Source organism: Sphaeramia orbicularis, chromosome 13 (genome assembly GCF_902148855.1).
Source record: "Sphaeramia orbicularis chromosome 13, fSphaOr1.1, whole genome shotgun sequence".
In the NCBI taxonomy this organism is placed as follows: domain Eukaryota; kingdom Metazoa; phylum Chordata; class Actinopteri; order Kurtiformes; family Apogonidae; genus Sphaeramia; species Sphaeramia orbicularis.
The window spans coordinates 21,798,152-21,817,969 of NC_043969.1; the positions used below are offsets into that span (position 1 = coordinate 21,798,152).

The window sequence follows — 19,818 nt, forward strand, 5'->3', positions numbered from 1 at the left end:
GTTTAGTCAAATGTCAAAATGTGTTTGTGCATCAGTTATGAAAAGAACATGAAAATATATGGTTATTTTACCAGCATACGTGAAAAAAGCCTTTGTTTTCAGAGGCTCGAATGTACAGTGACATTGTAGGTTGAATTATGTCAGAATTCTCATTTAGTCTATAAATAAATGACTTGTACTCTAAACTGCATCTTACTACTATTGTGTCTCAACCTGACAACATAAACTGCATTTTAAGGCATAAAATATTAAAGGAGATGACACTGTTATTCAGCTGTTGTCACTGATATCATAAGAAATATTCAGATCATTTATCTTATTCATTTATTTATTTTATTACTCAGAATGTGAAAATACTTAATGTTCTGCATTCAAGTTTTTATGTAGGAGTATATAAGCATTATCAGAAAGTATGAAAAGTAAAAGTCACTGCATGGTCAAATTCATCAGATTCAGATTCATGTTACTGCTGTAGATTATTAAGGTTACTCTCATTTGAACTACTTTCAGGGTTCATTCAAATTTTTCAAAGTCAGATTCAAGCACGTTTCAAGCACTTTTAAGGGTCATTTACAATTTTACCTTATCACTGGGGTAAAATCCATATCTACAAGAATACATACAATTATGATTTTTTTTTTTTTTTCACTTTTTTAAAACAATGATGTACATCGTATTATGCTGTAAACATCTAAAATTATATTTCACAATAGCAAAAAATGTAGAAATTAAAGGAAAACGCAAAGTTTTATCCAAAAAAAGGGGAGCCATTTGGTGTTCTTCAGACACACTCACACTGAGACAGAAATTAAGATCAAAATGTACCTGGAGTCGACCTGAGAACACCTGGGAATTTGTTATTAATCTTTTTATTCAGAAGTTAGTCACAAAAACATCTATTGTTACAATTTGTCCACGTTTTGAGAAATAAACACAGAGTGAACAAACCAAAAGTACAACAGAGGAAAGCAAACATAACAAACACACAATTTAACAACCCTCATCCACCCACCCTCCCACCCCCCATCCCAGGACTTATGACAGACATATCACACCAAGGGAGGCCACATAATTTCTAATTATATTCAGGCTGAGTTATCAATATATTGTTGAAGAGGGATTCCAAATCTGATTAAACTGGTGCAGTTTATTTAACAATGAGAACTCCAGGTGAGAGAGTTGAACCATTTCTTCCAGCCATGATTTAACTGAAAGAACTTCTGATTTTTTCCAGAACAACAAAACAAGCTTTTGTGCGTAAGATAGCAGTTGATGGTGGTGTTTGTTAAGTTGCGAAAATTGGTTAGACTCCAAGTATAAACACCTGGGAATTTTATTTATGAAACAGGATATAAAATAATAAATTATGAAGTTTTATTTTTATAAATGTATCACCTCTGTGTAAGTAGCTTTGGTATGGCACAGCTAATATTAAAAATAAATAAATAAATCACATGAAAGAGTTATAATTTCAAGCACTTAACGTGAAATTCCAACACTTTTCAGACCTCGAAAACACAACATTGAAATTCAAGCATTTTCAAGGATTTCAAGCACCCATATGAACCCTGTACTTTATGTACAGTAAAACTCTTTCACCTACAGTAATGTGTCATATGTTTACTGTTAGAACTACACATTTCTAAAAACTCAGCTTTTCATGAGCTCAGAAAAACATGTTATTTGTCTTTGTGATGATGCATTTCCAACTAATCCAATGTTGTATTTACACTAAGAAAGAGAAATTTCCTGTCCTTTGTGGGAGTAGGTTTCAGTTGTACACATTAAGCTCATTAAGTCTGAATAGATTTATAGATATAAAAACAGTAAGGTAAAAGGAAGAGGGAGATAAATGTATATTACTGATGTTTTATGGAGGGGGGGTGGGATTAAATAAGTTGCACTTCTTTCCACCCCTTTTCGTGCATGTAAATGAAACTGTTGTGCTGTTCCTCTGTCTAAGATTGTCTTGATTGTTGATTTTTATATTATATATGTTTTGCTTGTTCACATATATGTTAAATTTGATCGCATGTTCGGAATAAATCACTAAATCACAAAAATCACAAGCTTCCTGAGGATATTTTAAGACTTCAGCACTTTGTTTCTTCGATTCTGCTGAATATTTGTGCACTTTTCTGTGTCTTACATGTATCACTGTATGCTCAAAATGTCTTTATTTATTTGAGGAAAACAAAAAAGGCAGGTTAAACATAATGAAATACTAGGTGACAGATACAGGGTCGGCATCTTTACTGTAAAAAGAGAAAATTACACCAGTCTGGAGCCACACAAAATACAGGCAACACATGACATTATGACGATGCACAGTTTTATGGGATAAACACTCCAACTCTGTCTGTACAGTAGAGGTTTTACAGGCTATTTCTAGCTTTTTAGGCTAACAGAGCTTGCGTTTTATTCTGAAACTGTCCCCTTTCTTGGACTTCTTGGTCTTTTAACCCATAAAGACCCAGCTCTACCTTTGTGTCAGTTCCCAAATGAAATTTTCTCTATATTTAACCTTTATTAAGAGATTTATCACCATTCATTGTAATATTATCTTCTATATTTTGCATTTTATCAGTATAAATCAGGTACTTTTCTATATTTAATTTACTGATCATGAAGATTTTCATGAAAGTTCAGATTAGAGTTGAAGGTTTTACATCAGAAACAGAGAAAACTGGAGAAAAAGTGACTTTTTCAGTAAAATATATCATTAACTGAACATAAACCAAGCATTTCCATCCACTGTCATTGATCCAACTCCATGGGTTTTACTGGTGAATCAATGTTGTAGAAGATGACGGTGTTTCCACGTTCACTATGGAGCCTCTGAACGTCCAAATGGGTCATATATCTGATGACCATGAAAAGATGACAAACTGCATTTTACACCAATCATTTACATGCATTGATAGGATTAGTGGATCAACAGGTATTGAACAGTTTAGATCAGTTGATGGTTTTGGTGATGGATGTTTGGGTCTTTATGGGTTAACAGATTTTTTTTATGTTCAAACCTGCTTAGTTTGTGTCTGTTTGGATCCAGCTCACTTCTGTGGCATTTAATCTCACCTGTTTGGGGTTAGATCAGGGGTCTCAAACATGTGGCCCGGGGGCCAAATGCGGCCTGCCAAAGGTTCTAATGTGGTCTGTGTGATGAATTTACAAAGTGCAAAAGTTCCACAGTCAAGGCTGTTGAACTCATTTTAGTTCAGGTTCCACATACAGACCAATATGATCTACAGTAAAATAATAACAGCAGAATAACCTACAAAAATAATGACTCCATATTTTCTTCTCAGTTTGATGTGAGGAAAAAAAAAATTACATTATGCTTATAAATAATGACAACTTCAAATTTTTGTCTTTGTTTTAGTGCAAAAAATAACATTAAATTATGAAAATATTTATTTTTACAAACTATCCTGAAGCAATCAAATGTGAATAACCTGAACAAATATGAACAACCTGAAATGTCTAAAGAAAATTAAGCACAATTTTAACAGTTTTCTGCCTGTTCCTCAGTGTTTAGTGTCTCTGTAGATCCGATCCATAATGCACATGTAGAAATGATAAGTTGAGGTATAATATTGTTAAAATTGCACTTATTTTTCTTAAGAAATTTCAGTTTTTTCAGGTTATTCACATCTTTTTTGTTTGAATAGTTTATAAAAGTAAGTATTTTCATAATTTAATGGGTTTTTGCACTAAAACAAAGACAACTATTTGGAGTTGTGATTATTTATAGGTTATTACGCGATTATTTTACTGGTTCGGCTCACTGGAGGTCAAATTGGGTTGAATGTGGCCCCTGAAAGAAAATGAGTTTGAGACCCATGGTTTAGATGGTAGTGAAGTAAAACAGTGTGAAATGAGTAAAAGTATGTAAGTTTTTAATAGTCTGTTACTTTTGTCTATGGATTAAGTCTCAGAAGGGTTAAAGAGCAGCATGTGGACCTGGATCAGAGTGAAGATCATGGGTGAAGGCATCAGCTGAACATTAAGTCATTGTAAACCTTTATAACTCTTGCTCCCTCCTGTGGTAGAATAAAAAACAACAGAATGCAATACAATTCTTCGAATATGTGTCATTTTTAATATTTTAACCCGTACAGGACCATTTCTACTTTCGTGGCACTTCCCAAATGAATTTTTCTCTCCATTTAACCTTTCTTAATTGTTTTATCACCATTTCTTACAATATTATCCTCTGTATTTTGCGCTTTTCCATGTAAATCATGTATTTTCCTATGTTCAATTCACAGATCATGCAGATGTTCATGAAAATTCAGAGTAAATTCTAAGGTTATTATATCAAAACAGAAAAAAACTGAAGAAAAAGTGATTTTTTTCTACAAAGATATCAATAACTGAACATAAAAACAAGTGTCTGCCATCAGTCATTTGTCTAACTCCATGGGTTTTACTGGTCAATCAATGTTGCAGAAGATGACGCTGTTTCTACGTTCACTACAGAGCCTCTGAATGTCCAGATGGGTCATATCTGATGACCATGAAAAGTTAAAAAACTGCATTTTACCTAAATTAAAAGATTAGGGGATCAACAATTATTAAATTTTTTTGATCAGTAGATGCTTTTGGTCACTGGTGTCTGGGCCTTTAAGGGTTACATAAAACCTTGAATGATAAATAATCAAAGTAATTAAATAAATCCTACAAAGATGCAAAATACAGACTTAGAAGCTAATAGTTTGTTTCTTTGCGTTAGACTGTGGAGGTGAACAATAGTACGGTGAATTTGGTGGTTTCTCTGAAGGCTGGTTCTTTCAACATCCACCTGCCTGTCTCCACCTTCATACTCTCACTTAATTTGCTGATTTATCTACAAGGAAAAACAGAAGTACCAAGTTGCTTAATATTTCTAGCCTATTATGCATTATTTATTTTTTAGCACCTTATTTGCTCCATTTATGAAGGGCATTTTCAAAGGTATGCTATTTTTTTATTGTTACTAAACTGCAACTAACGTGCAACTAATATGCCATATTTATACCGTCAAAACCCAACTGTTTAATACTATGTTGCATCGTTGAAAATGAAAAACAAATGACAGAAGTACTTCATTTTGCCTTGTGATGACATTCCTGGTGTCAGGTGATTTAATGGTGAGTTGGTACGTGTGCCTTTAAGAGAATGGATGTAAAATTTAATATCACATCAGGCACTACAGCAGACTTTTTTAAATCTTTATGCTAAAAAATATCTATTTATTTAGCTCTTCTTTTTAAATCTGATATAATTAAATATCTACATCGACACAAAACTTTAATAACTTATCTCTTTACTGTAGTTACATAATTCACAGATATAATGTGGGGTGCAGTCGTTCTCCTCACTCTGGAATTCTGAGGGATCTCTGTCACTGCGTGTGTTTCAGGAGGTGCCTCACATTCTCATGAAATAAAATAATGAGTTCATATTTCAGTCACAAAGCTGTACAGAGTACTGTGCGCAGGCTCTTCACGCAGGTGGAGTGAGGGTCATGGCGGCAGAGTGGACGGTGAATGCTGCAATGCTGATTTGACGCTTGACTTCCCTCCAGGCCCTCTGTGGCTCAACTGAGTTTTCAATGTCAAACAATGCATCATAGATTCCAGGAAAAGACTCTCCTGCGTATTTATTATGGCTGCTGGGAGCAAAAATCACATGCCTGAAAGAGACAGAAGAGCATTTGTTTTTCTGTAGTGGGTAAAACAAGTTCAACATATATAAAATAAAACAGTAATAACAACTATTACTCCAGTGTTCATTCCAAACAGTCAAGTCGTACAGTCGTTGAAAACATTATTTGACCAGCCCTTGTTTTCTTCAGTTTCTTGTTCATTTTAATGCTTGGTACAACTAAAGGTGCATTTGTTTGGACAGCTATGATGATAACAACAAAAATAGTTCATTAGAGTTTAATTTCAGAGCTGATATCTTGCCATTTTCCATGTTTTCTTGATAATAACCAAATCACTTCTGTTCTTACATCAATATCTATGGCATTGTACTGACAAAAACAGTGTTTTTAGGCATTCCATGTTTTCTTTTCTGTCTGTTTTAGTCACAGTATACACACAGGAGTTAGTACTTGATTGCACCAAAAACCATTGTTTTTGATGACTTTTGATGGACTAATAATTTTTTCCGCGACTGTAGTGTCAGTCCTTGTATGTCCAGACTCATATACACATGTAGCCTTTGAAAGATTTGAATAAAAGGTCATGTTAAAGAAGCTACCACTATACTAGCTTGTGTTATTCTGCAATTTAGCATAGAGAGCTTAGCTAATATATAGAGGAATACATGTATATATTTTATATATTATATTTACATAAACTAATATAGTTTGTGGGTTGTATACAAATATAATTCAGATAGTCATATATAGTTTAAATTATAGAGAAGGTTGTACAGAATTATAAATTATAGCAGATTGTATATCATATTTATATTGGTTTATATTTAGCACATATGTAGTGGATTATGATGAAGAATTATATAAAATGATTATAATACTGATTGATATAACATATGTTATATTTATATTCTATTAATATGAATTAATATAATTTGTGTGTTGGTAATGAGCTGAATTTGGGGTAGGAATGAATACACTTTTGTTTCAGCCTACTCCATCTCAATCATATTATGGAAATGATATAAATGTATGTATTTATTTATTATATTGCTCTACACATGGTCTTATCTTAAGGACTCTTTTTTTGTTACAAAGACTGATACAGAACTTCATCTCACGTGCAAAGAAATCACCTGAAGCTCAAATATTTTGGACATAAAATGTCACTATGTCAGATTTTCCAAATGTTGTGTCATGGATAAAAGTATGTTTTAAGGACACAGGGGCCTTGACCTTTGACCTACAAATTTCTTGTCAGTTCACCCTCAAGTTCAAGTGAAAGTTTGTCCCAAATTTGAAGAAAATCCTCCAAGACATTCCTGAGATCAAGTTTGCAAGAACAGGATAGAGGAATAACCCAAAAATTCAACAATGTGAATTAACAAAAAAATTATAGGAATAAACCATTCCACATTCCTCACAGTGCGGTTAAAACAGAGCTCAACTGTACAACAATATCAAGACACTTTCAAGTCTAATAAGACACTGTATGTACAAGCTTTACAAACACCTGAAATGAAAAAAAAAAAAAAAATTGCAGTAGTGTGTGGTCAGATTGTCATAATTCAAAGAAAATATTAAAGGTAAATCTGAGAAGTTGGAAAAGAAATAACAAAACAATGGCTGGATATAACAAAACAACTGTTAGATGCTGTTACAGCTTCTAAAGGTACAATCAAGATAAAAATCACATGGGTTAAACTGCAAACAACCAGCAAAACAACAACCATTTAATGATCACAGGTTTGCTTCACTGTAAGTTTTTGCAGGTTAGGGTAAAGATACTTTTTGTAGGATATTACATTTTTTGTGCATATATATGTCATTTTTTACATGAAGAAAATCCACTACATGTAAATGAGCATTAACCACACCCCACAATGTCAAAAAGTCACCATACCATCCATAAACTTCATTAGTTGGTGTGTGACTAACCTGTAGAAAGGTCTGCCAGGTAATCCCAGAGGGTCTATAAACCCTCTTTCCAAGTACATGAGTTGATCATTCACAAGTCTAACCTGCAGCGGACTGATGCACACACACACACACACACACACACACACACACACACACACACACACACATACACACACACAAACGCATGCATGCATGCATGCACGCACGCACACGCACACACACACACACACACACACACACACTAAATGTCATTAGTCCTAATAGAACTAGAAAAACTACAAATGTGCATCATTCGTTTTGCATTAAATGCTAAACCTGTGCTTACTCAGCTCGGTTGAGCGTCTCCAGTCGCTCATGGAAACCTCTGGCTGCAATAGTGAAGTTTTCCACTGCAGAAAACAGGGAGTCTGAGGATACACAATGAATAAATAGAGAGTTATTGGACAGGCCAACAGGTTTGGACTTTTTATTCCAACTATTTGAGCTAAATGCACTCACCAAATGACACTTGATACATTTGCATCTCCTCTGGATGCATCTGTCCCACATGTGCAATGCTCTGTGCGTACTTCCTCAGTGAGTCTGCATACTGGTTGGCATCGAGTGGGAGGAGCAGTGAATCAGCCAATGAGAAGATGAGTCCACCTCGGACCTGGGCCACGGCCTGAAGCCTTCTGAAGGACGGGTCATAAAACTTCTCCACAATCTCAAAGGTTTCGTACACACTGTGATAGACTGGATAACTGCTGTATCGCTCAGTTTTCTGAAACACACACAAAAATTTTGAGTCAGAAATAGATGATACAAATACAATATTTAAGGAATAACACAATCAACATTTTCACATACAGATATTCATAGTGTACACATGCACACACAATGATCTGTGTGTACAATTATGGACATAAATACTGTATGTGTGTGTTTCTCACCTTGTTTTTGGTGTACCTTGCTCTGCCAGCTGCAATTCCCAGACGGATGAAATAGGCCTCAAAGTCACTGCCTGAGCCCAGCTTACTGATCCTACAGTACACCACAGTGAAGGACACACTGACTTAGACATTTCCTTCAGTTAATGAAATATGAAATAAGAAATAAATATACAGGAGCTAAAATTATCAGAAACACACCCCTTTTCTTTTGCAGCTCTCTCCTCTCAGTCCAGATAAAACAAAACAAATACAAATAATCTGAACAAGTTTACACCACTATGGAAAACAGAAAACCCTCAAGCCACAGAGTAGAGCAGACGAGTCACACCTGACTGAATCAGATCAGTGATCAGTGATTACAGTTGTCAGTGATGCATTTAACTCGTGTCTGAAAACATGATGTACGTATGATTAACCAAATCTGTGTCACGGGGTAAAATTTCCACACACTTTACAGTAATGCGTGGAATTCTGTCAGACCACATCAGACAGATAATTATAGAGTTTTTGCCAAAATACTATCAACCATTGCTGTTGCCTCTTGGTACAGTCTGCACAGCTCCACAGAATCCCCATCAGCAGGATATGTTTTGTAGTTTGCTGAAGCATTAGGGCTGCAGTTTTAATTAAGCTCAGGTGTAGTGTACATTGAACATAGTTTCTCCAAACTTTGACATTTCATCATGAAAGGAAATGCTATAAAGTGGAATTTTAAATATCTTAAATCAGCATCTTGATGACATTAAACTGAAAATATGAAGAAATGATCTAAACATAGTCAGATAACTTAAATATTTTTTAATGACTGTCAGTGGACTAAACATCAAATAATCTCTTAACCTGAGCAGCGTTTTCTCAGACTATTCCACCCACTAGTGACAGAACAAACTGTAGTCTCTGTCTTTGCATCATTAAGAACTCTGTTTCTTAAAGCTGCTGTCATAGCTGCTTAAAACCCATTATATGAATCCCATTACTATATACCCATAATACTCTTTGTGCATCCTGGCTCTGGAGCAAAGATGTAACTCATTAAGGCACATCGTACCTGGGTGCATCACGATCATTTGTCCAATTGTCCCTCTTATGCCAACTCTCATACAGAGACATTCCCTCCTCTCCTTCTTCAGGGCTTGCAATCTACACAGAGTAGAAAAAGAATGGAAAAAAAGAGTTGATTTGCTGCTTTATGTTATGCGTTTGTGTGTTTGCAAAAATCTACTCACCTGTTTGGTGATATTATATACCAAAGTGTGCAGAGATGGAGAGCAGTCCACCCTCAGTGTGTACATGCCTGAAATACATGCATATCACATGTATCTCAGCACATCAAAACTATATTCAGTACTTTAAAAAGGATCAGTACAACAAACTAACTCACCCTCTATGGCTGAGTCTGCATTGATGTAGGCCACAGCTCTATCCTGTAGCAGCTTGGCATTATCCTGTTGTCAACAGACAAGTGGGGTTAGTACATATTTGTGCCTATGTGCATGGGGGAGGGGTCAGTGGGTTGTTGTGTTTGGTACCTCTGCCCATTCTGTAGATCCCTGCAGTCCAAACTCCTCTGCATCCCAGCTGGCAAATATTATAGTCCTCCTAGGCCTCCAACCTACACACAAATACTATAGTGACTATAATATTAATGAAAGTATATTTCACAGTAATTCAGTCACTGATGAAGTAATAAAACAAATTACTAGTAGTGTCTCTGTGATTGTCATGAAAGAATCAATTAACACTGAAGAACTACACACTAGTACAGGGTGGGGAAGCAAAATTTACTATGAACATTTAGTTGTTTTTTCTCAGCAGGCACTGTCAGTTGTTTTGAAACCAAACATATATTGATGTCATAATCATACCTAACGCTATTATCCATACCTTTTCAGAAACTTTTGCCCATATGAGTAATCAGGAAAGCAAACGTCAAAGAGTGTGTGATTTGCTGAATGCACTTGTCACACCAAAGGAGATTTCAAAAATAGTTGGAGTGTCCATAAAGACTGTTTATAATGGAAAGAAGAGAATGACTATGAGCAAAACTATTACGAGAAAGTCTGGAAGATACTATTAAAGAAGAATGGGAGAAGTTGTCACCCGAATATTTGAGGAACACTTGCGCAAGTTTCAGGAAGCGTGTGAAGGCAGTTATTGACAAAGAAGGAGGACACATAGAAAAAAAACATTTTCTATTATGTACATTTTCTTGTGGCAAATAAATTCTCATGACTTTCAATAAACTAATTGGTCATACACTGTCTTTCAATCCCTGCCTCAAAATATTGTAAATTTTGCTTCCCCACCCTGTACATCCATCCATCCATTTATTTTACATCATTTATATTTCTACTGGACTCGATCGAGGAGGTGACAAACAGACTGTAGAGGCCCTGAGTAGCTCCTTTAGCACCAGACCCTTACATCCCCTGTGCAAGAAGGAGCACTTCTGCAGGTCATTCCTCCCCACAGCTATCAGACTTTATAACAGTTCCAGTGACCCCCCCTCCTCATATCACACCATGTACATGTGCAGCCATGATAATGATGATGTAAATATGTAAATAATATTTAACTTTTAATTCAAATTCTTTATTTATATAAATATTAATATAAATACCAATTTCTTTTTATTTTTCTCTTTACGTTTTACATTTTCACTCATGTGGTTTTTCTACCTGTCTTTTCTCTCTGCGATTGCTTGTTGTATGTTGCTGCTGTTAACTGTGACATTTCCCCTTGATGAGATAAATAAAGTCTTATCTTATCTTATAAGGGTCTGTGTCTATGGGAATACCCAGGCATACCGAGTACACAGAATACTAAGGCATTCCTAGGCCAGCTGAGATATAACCCTCCAACATGTCCTGTTTCAACCCTGGGGCCTCCTCATGGTTAGATATGCCTCCAACACTTCACCTAAGGGGAGTCCAGATATAGTAAACTAAACATATCCAATCTGTCGGGTGTAGGGTTTTGGAGGAGTTTATCCTGAAACACTTGCAGCTATTACAACGGTACACAGAGCATTATTTACTTATTCACTGGGCTGCAGGCCTGTACCTTTACTGATCAGCCTGCCAGCACTCCTGACCGTCTCATGAACCACTGCTGCACCAGACATGGGATCAATTCCACCGAACACCCAGGCATCCCGGTGACCTCCCAGAATCACATACCTGTCTATGCAAACCCAGATGATGGTGTTCATAAGATAATAACAATTACAGAGAATATATTTCCTTATTTCAAGTAGTTTTTTTTCAATGTACAAATATTCACATCAGACAGTTTGGTGCATGAATGGCTGATAACAGCAGGTTGGGTTTCTGTACCTGGCTCCAGGGCTCCTCTAATCTTACCGATGACATTGTAGATCCTAGTTACCTGGTTGATAGTGTGAATGTTCATACGCACCGCACTGGGACAGACAGATTAAGAGGGGAGTGATACACACAAGGAATGCACACATAGATCTATAAAAAGAATAATCAACACAGATTATGGGGAAGGGGGAGCTGGATTACAAAGAATAGAGAAAGGAGGAGGGCAGGGAGAAGGGATCCAACTTAATGCAAATCCTATTCATGAAATGTTTTCTGTTTCTAAATTTAGTTCCATTGAAAATTAAATTAGGACAAAACAATCAACCTATGCCACTGTATTGTTTTTGTTGTCGCTCTAGAAATGTGCCTAACAGTCTGTACTGTTCAGAAGCACAAACACACACATTACTGCTGTTAGTTTTGGCTGCATACTACATGCTTAATTTGTGGGGGATGTATGTGTATGCATGTCTCTCATACACCGGGGGTACAAGGGGCTCCATTGTGCTTTTGTTTGTTACTTGCCATTGGGTCATTAAAGCTGAACAAAGCAAAAGAGCAACCAAAAGGGAGAGACGATTCAAAAGCTACAAAAGCTGAGCAGAGACAGCAGTGAAAAGTATGTGAACAACAGAGGAAAGAGTTTTAAGTGACGAAATCCAACGCTATTATTTTGACACTGAATTTCAAAGAAGTATCACAAAACTCCGTACTGGCTCTTGAAGTCGTCGATAAATCCCGGCCCGATCCTGTAGGACACGTTCAGAGCTCCCTTCCAGTTGTTGGGTGGGGTTTTTCCTCCCATATTCCTGTTGAATGGTAAATTATTCAAATATTCTGTTAATAATGCACATCAGCTACTTATTTTAAGTTGGGTCCATGATGAAAATTTTAGTTTCTTGCCCTAAATTGAAGAATTGAAATAAAAATAGCATTGCTCTCAATGACTGCAAAAAGGAAAGGACAAAAAAAAGACAAATGTTGTCGTACTTAAGCAGGTGAATTGCATCGTGGTAACCTATGGGATGCACAGGGATACTGGGCAGTCCCACTCCATCTTCAAAACTGTATCTATATGTGTATTCTGCAAAGAGGAAATAAGGACAGTGTTAGATATAGGTATTATTCACATATATACGATTACAATTGTTGCTTAATGGTTAAGTGATTGTATTGGTGCAGTCCTGACCGCTGAATAACATTAGGTCACTCCTTTCCTCTGCAGACTTAGAAAATGTCACCCAAGCTTTTATTTCTTCCAGACTTTGTTATTCTAAGGTACTTTCTTCTGGGATCAGCAGGTAAAACATCCAAATACAGAATGTAGCAGCTGGACTTTTAACACAGGAGCAACCACATTACACCAAGCCTCTACCAGTACCTTTAGTGGTTACTTTTGAGCTATAGAAGGGATTTTTACTTTTTTGCTGTTTGTTTTTAAAGCCTGACTCCTGCCCTTGTTTTTTTTATTTGTGAATCAGTCAGTTCCTCTTAGCCTGATTGCTACTTGAAATCCTGCATTAGTTTCAAAATCTTGATTTGAAGTAGGGCTGGGTGATGCTGGATGAACTGATACGCTGGTGTCAGTCTTTTTCATATATTATCATGCTGTGGTGTACTTGAAACAGCGGATATAATGCTTTGAGATAGAGCAAATTGCAAGTGATTTTTTTGCTAATGGAAGCTGTGCAGAGAGTTTTGAGAGGAGACCCTTACTTACTATTCATAATCTTATTAAACACTAATATTATAATACTGTAATTAATATAATATTTTGTTTTACAAGTAAGTAATGTCCAAGTTGCTGACATGCCTATTTTGTTAACTTCTGCTTTACTGAATTGTTTACATTCTTTATCTGTTTCTTGCAAACTGATAACTTTGTCACAGATTTTAAAGTGACAAAACCAAAGAACTGAATTGAAGCTTGATTTTAGGCAAAGTCAGGATACAACAAGTACACCAAGAGCAAGCACCCTCCAAAATGAGGAGGCTTAGATTGTTGACTCCGACAAATATTTTGTTCAATTCACAGCTCTAATTTAAAGAAAGTATTGAGCTGATCTACTGGTTCAACAGGATGCCTGTGAAGAAGAAGAACATTGTAAACACCCTTGTCAAAGAGTGTTTTAAGATTATTGGCATTTTGTAGAATAATCTGTACACCGATTATGGCTGAGAAAGCAAAAATAGTTAACAGCCAACCAGACCACATTCTGTTGACCAAGTTTGTACTATAGTATTGCTATAATGTGCCCAGAAACTAAAGAAACTGTAATGCAAAATGTTTTTTTAGACTATTTTTTGGAGGATTTGAATTTATTTATTGAATTTCAGTTATTGTTTTTTATTAATTTGATGATTTTATGGGCCCATATGTCTCTAAATGTCTCCTTTCCTTTACTAATCGTTGTTGTATGCATGTGAGAAAGCTACAAATTAATCATCCATTTGGGATAAATAAAATTGTTTGAACTGAACTGTTTATTGTGTCAATTTGTGAGGCCAAGAAAACTGTTTATTTATCAAATCATATTCATTATGCACTATGTAATTATATGTACTCCTGATAATAGAATACATCACAAAACTTATACAAAGGCATGACTGTGCATTGAAAAAATATTGTGATCTTGTGAACCTGCCAGAATTATAAAAAAAAAAAATAAAATAAAATAAAAATACAGTGATACAACTTTTTGGCAACATCACCAAGCACTAATTTTTGCAAGTTGTTGAAGGAATATTCTCATAAAATATTTCACTGCAGGTAAAAGTCCTGATTTGAAAGCCTTAATGATGCAAAAGGATGCAAGTATCAGTAAATGAATGAAGATGAACTCACACAGAACTACCCATCTCTTTTCACAAACTTAGAAAATATGCTGTTTTCATGTTTTGTGGCAGTAAACTTTCCAAATAAACCAAGACTTTGTTTAACTTAGATCTACATATTTTCACCTCACTTGCATCTCATTTTCTGGCTTTTGTAATGCACTTTGTAACTTTGTTTTAAAATGTATCATATAGGTAGATACTATTATTATTATTATTATTATTATTATTATTAAATCCAGGTTCTGTGGGTAGCTGTGCACAGATGCAGTACCTTTAGCTGGGTATCCTGGGGTCAGGGGGTCTCCAGCTCCGTTCAGGTTCAAGACGTTTCCTCTCTGAGCTCCTCCACCAGGCAGGTTCCAACCGTCAGGGTAAGGCTGTAAATACACAAATACACATGCTAAATGTTTAATGTAATGCTTTAAATCACGTTATATTCATGGTTCACGTTCTTATACACTTATGAGCACAGCTTGTGTACTTTCTTGGGGAATTTAAACATTAGCGATAAATGCTAACTACTATGCTAATGTTAGCGTGCACTATGTTGTTTCAGTTAATCATGTTCACTCGTTAGCATGTGCTCTTAAAGACTAATTAGCATTAGAATTGCAAGTATTTTGTCTGAAAAAGTACAATATACTCCGCAAATATTGATGTTAAATTGATAAATTTTCTGAAAAACGCTCTGAAGCCAGTAGTAGTGTAAGAAACTTATTTCTTTACAACATTTTAGCCACCATTAACGTAATGAGTTTCATTGTCTGCAAATCCTTAACATATTGTGGTTAAAATGAGGAAACATACTTTACCTGGACTCCATCAGCACAGTAATCTGCTGGATCTGAAAACATGATGATACCCTTTGCACCTGCTAACATGGCGTTTTTAACCTGTTGTAAAAAAAAACACAGAAAACACCTGCTGAATTTTGCTTTTTTAATTTATTTATTTTTGGATGCTGTGAGTTTTTTTTTTTTTTTTTTTACCTTATTGCCTCTGAATATCTTTCCATATCTGACAATGACAATCTTCCCAGTCACGTCAATCTCCATCTGCCTCTGCAACTGGAAAAAGTCTTCTGTACGCCCATAATTCACATACACCAAATCCCCCTGGAGAGAAAAATCAATATATGAAATCTTTCTGTGTTATTGTTTAACCAAATACACATGGATGGCACTGAACAATATTTAATATCCAGACTAACCACCTCTGAAGTTTTGTTAGTGTTTTAATACTGTAGTATCAAGGCTGTTTGTGTTTGCATTGTGTGTACCTTAGGTTGTCCTCTTGCAGAGAAGGCGCTGTATGGAGGCACAATATCAGAAACATCCTCATACCCCTCAGGAACAGGCTCAGCCAAGGAGGTATTAAAAACCTAGAAAAAAAGGATTAGATGTTTATCTCTGGTGATCTCTGCGCATCTGTTGTACATACTCATGAATTTTTGACTTTTTTTGGGATCAAATGTTTCGTGAAATTTTAGTCCACTCACATGTTGATGTCATATATAAACCAGCCTGGAAATAATCATTGGATGCCAGTGAGAAAGTAGTGGAAAATCATTATTTGTTGTAAATGTGACCTTTAAAGCCATCAGTTTTCTTGCGTGAAAACGTGAGGCAACAGTCTGGAAAAAGATACACTGACAACGGCACAATATCAATATGTATAATTTCTACAGAAAATCAGAGGTCATGTAATAATATTTTCCATAGCTGTACATGTTTACACTTTTAAGTCCATGCTGTTTTTTGATTTTTTGTCACGCAGTTTTCTTTTGTGTTATGGAAGTATTGCTACTCATGAAGTAAATACATTCATAGGTTTATCTCACAACAAGGCTATAAAAGGACCTTGGACTTGAATGAGCTGCCTTACACTGTTTGTGGTAGGGACAAACAATAGGGAGGTGACGAGAGGAACATTATGTGGTAAAACAAACTGAAAATTGGAGAAGAAGGAGTCATCACAAATCCCTATGAAACTCCAGTCACCGTGGATTAGGTCATTATCCACAAGTAAATGCAGCAAAATGGGTAAAAATTGGAAAAAGGTTGCTGCATATTTAACCAATACATTCTCTGTTAAAACACTTTGCTCACTTTATTCACAGTGGGTGGGGAATGATTAGGTTTGTCATATGTGGAAGTTTGTCTTCAGGCCATACCTCATTTCCATTTGCGTCCACTATTGAGATGTAATTAGGCCGTGATTTGTTTGGATATGACAACAGGACATCGTAAGGCACCATCTCCACAGAGTCCAGCCCAAAGTCCTGCCACTCTTTCATGATCTGCTCAGCATATTTCAGGTTCTGCTCTGTACCAGCGAGGTGGGGGAGGCGTGTAAAACTCCTACAAAGAAAACAGTAGCAGTTATCAACAGGGGTGACATGGTTAAAATGTTGAATCTCGTTCATAACATTCACCATCTGCTAACACTACTTCCACAAAGACAAAATGCAAAATGAATACAAATGTGACGTAAATAATGTCAGTGTTCTTGATAAATCTAAATATTTATCTTTGGCACACAATTGCAAGACATACAACCTCTTAACTCTCAGATTTCTTCTCCCTTTTCCGTTAAATAGCCTGAATGTCACAAAAAAAAAATTACACATTTTGTTGCAGCAACTATTTTGTTGCCTAGTCCAACTATTAAAGTTTACATAGAAGGATGAGATTTCTTATACAGCATTTAGTCAAATGGAAACTTGTATGTCTTTACAGTTCTTTATACATATTTCCTAGAATGACGCTGCTATTTTGACACGTAGAAATATCTGCATGTAGATTTTGCGTAGATTTTCAAATAAAGTTTATTATGAACATTGTGACTACACAACAAGAGATTGTAATGACCTAATGATGCTGTTAGTGTCATTAGTTTTAGAGTTAATAGTGATAATAATAATTATAATGATAAGCTATATTTGTTTAGCACGTATCTAACTGTGTTACAAAGTACTTTTGAACAGACAAAATATAACAACATGTGTGAAAAACTAGGCAGACAGTGGGAATAAAAGAGAAATAAAGCAAAGGAGGAATGAAAACCATAAATAAAACACCAGTGAGTCCATTAAATCTTAATATTAGAGCAATGCAACACTTAAGTGTAATGCTAGGAAAAGTGCAAAGTAACTCAAAAGTCTGAACAAATAAAAACAAGGAAACAAAGAAAAAATACCAAAATACCAGAAAAAGTCCTTAAAAGCTGCAGTCTTGTAAACATGTGCTATTGCTATAAAGTAAATTGTTTTGTCCAAGGAGCTGTTTTTGTCTATTTTGAACAAATTTTATGGCGATCATGCAATATTTCAGTCATGTTATAGCTGAACACTGTATATTCTTCTTATATGGATTCTCTTAGAGTTTCTTGCCTGATTTAACCTTTTTAATTTGTGTAAAACTACTGTATGCCTTTTTGTAATTTTCATGATTACTTATAAGACAACTCTGTCAGGGTGTGTGTTTATTCTATGATTTTTACCTGAGATGCTGTCTGATCGTCTCTGGACGCATTTCATCCAGAAACTCTCTTAGATAGTGTCTGGAATCACTGCTGTCTCCACTGTTTGGATGTGTGGGCTTTGCAAACCAACCTTCAGTGAAGAGTAAAAAGACAAGCAGTCAGTGCCAGTACTCATATGCATGAAATTATAAAGTAATTTATATTATGTTATATATGACAAGAGATGATAAACCTTTTGGCTTCATGCTCAGTTTGCTGAATTTTAACATAAGCTTTCCACTGTGTGGGTAGTTATAATCGAAAAGACTTGTGACTATGGACAGCCAATGTAAACTGTCAGCATACGGACGTGAAAAACGTAAGAAAGGTGACAAACAATAAACTCAGTTGCACACACTCTGCAAAACACCACTGCATTTAGATTCAGTGTAATATTGGAGAAGTTAAACTGAAGAAAAGTTAGGGTTTGTATTTTTTGTCATCTTACCTATGATGAAGCCCAGAAAGAACAATGCTGTTATAACCACAATCCAGAAGATCCAGCGTAATAACTGGCTCTCCTTTCTCATTTTGAAGAAGTACCAGAGGCTTCCACAAACACGAAATGACTGCAGAGCACGCTTGCAGAGATAGCGATAGAGTAATTTGTTTAAGTAGAGCACAGTGGGAGCAGTGGGAGAGAGAGAGAGAGAGAGAGAGAGAGAGAGAGAGAGAGAGAGAGAGAGAGAGGGGGAGGGTGACACTCAGTGTCTGGCAGGAGAGAGGCAGTGAGTGAGAAGTTGGAGAGGAATACAAAGGCAGAGCTAGTCATTAGTGCCCTGCTGGGACAGTAGACTGGTGATTGCCTTGTGCACCTTGGCTGTTACTCTGCTGAGTCAGTATAACTGAACCCACATCAAGATCAAGCTAAGAGTAGCATACAAAGACAGTATTTACAAAGGCATGTACAAGCACCATTTTCAGGTCAGACAGGATGAGTCAGAACTGTCAAAAGAGTGAGTGCATCATACATCTGCCACTCTGGATGCTATTCTGATGCAGAAAGCAGGACATGCAGAGCAGATTTTAGCATTCATTTCAGACATTTAATAGTGAAGTTAATGCAAAACAATGAAAAGCAAACGTGAGGTACAGTGGAATAATTTCAGGAATATGAATCATACACTGTTGCCTCTAAAGTTGAATTAAAATATTTCTACCTCTTCCTGAAATGATTATGAGAGTGAGATTTATTCTTGATAGAGGTGAATTACTGATGTGTATAAATAGGAATAAAAAGAGGAGTGTGTGTGAAAACAAAATTACTCCAACTTTATGGGCAACAGCGCACAAGGAGGATCCACAGGAGATTCTGGACAGACATACTGTATCCAGTCATCCAGTAATGGGTCACTGAGGTGAAAAGGCCGCTCAAATGGCAACTCCTGACTTTTGATCCACTTTAGACATCCAAGTTTAATAGCATCTGTGTTGTCTGGCGTTAGCATCTACCGTTAGAGTTACTCCCCCTGCAGCCAAAGGTTTTTATTTGCATGTAAAATAGTCAAATTAGAATCTCATGGCATCTGTCTGCTCCTCTAACCTAAAACCCATTTACAGTGAACAGAAGAAGTGACCTCTATCCAGTGTAACTCAGATGGGGTGTGCGTGGCTCTGGCTGTCTTCTGAA

At 36.0% G+C, this 19,818-nt stretch overlaps 1 protein-coding gene across 1 annotated transcript; it reads right to left on the reverse strand.

The window, feature by feature from the left end:
* Positions 1 to 5,071: 5,071 nt before the first annotated feature.
* On the reverse strand, positions 5,072 to 18,784 carry naalad2 (N-acetylated alpha-linked acidic dipeptidase 2). The gene is made up of 20 exons (XM_030151175.1): positions 18,637 to 18,784; positions 18,168 to 18,279; positions 16,840 to 17,026; positions 15,946 to 16,047; positions 15,656 to 15,781; positions 15,479 to 15,559; positions 14,938 to 15,043; positions 12,819 to 12,912; positions 12,542 to 12,637; positions 11,838 to 11,923; positions 11,566 to 11,685; positions 10,032 to 10,114; positions 9,884 to 9,947; positions 9,729 to 9,796; positions 9,551 to 9,642; positions 8,503 to 8,593; positions 8,069 to 8,333; positions 7,896 to 7,977; positions 7,589 to 7,681; positions 5,072 to 5,680 (listed from the first exon to the last, which is right to left on the reverse strand). The coding sequence occupies exons 1-20, from the start codon at positions 18,716 to 18,718 to the stop codon at positions 5,491 to 5,493; spliced, it is 2,220 nt and encodes a 739-aa protein (XP_030007035.1). The 5' UTR covers positions 18,719 to 18,784; the 3' UTR covers positions 5,072 to 5,490.
* Between the last annotated feature and the right edge of the window lie 1,034 nt (positions 18,785 to 19,818).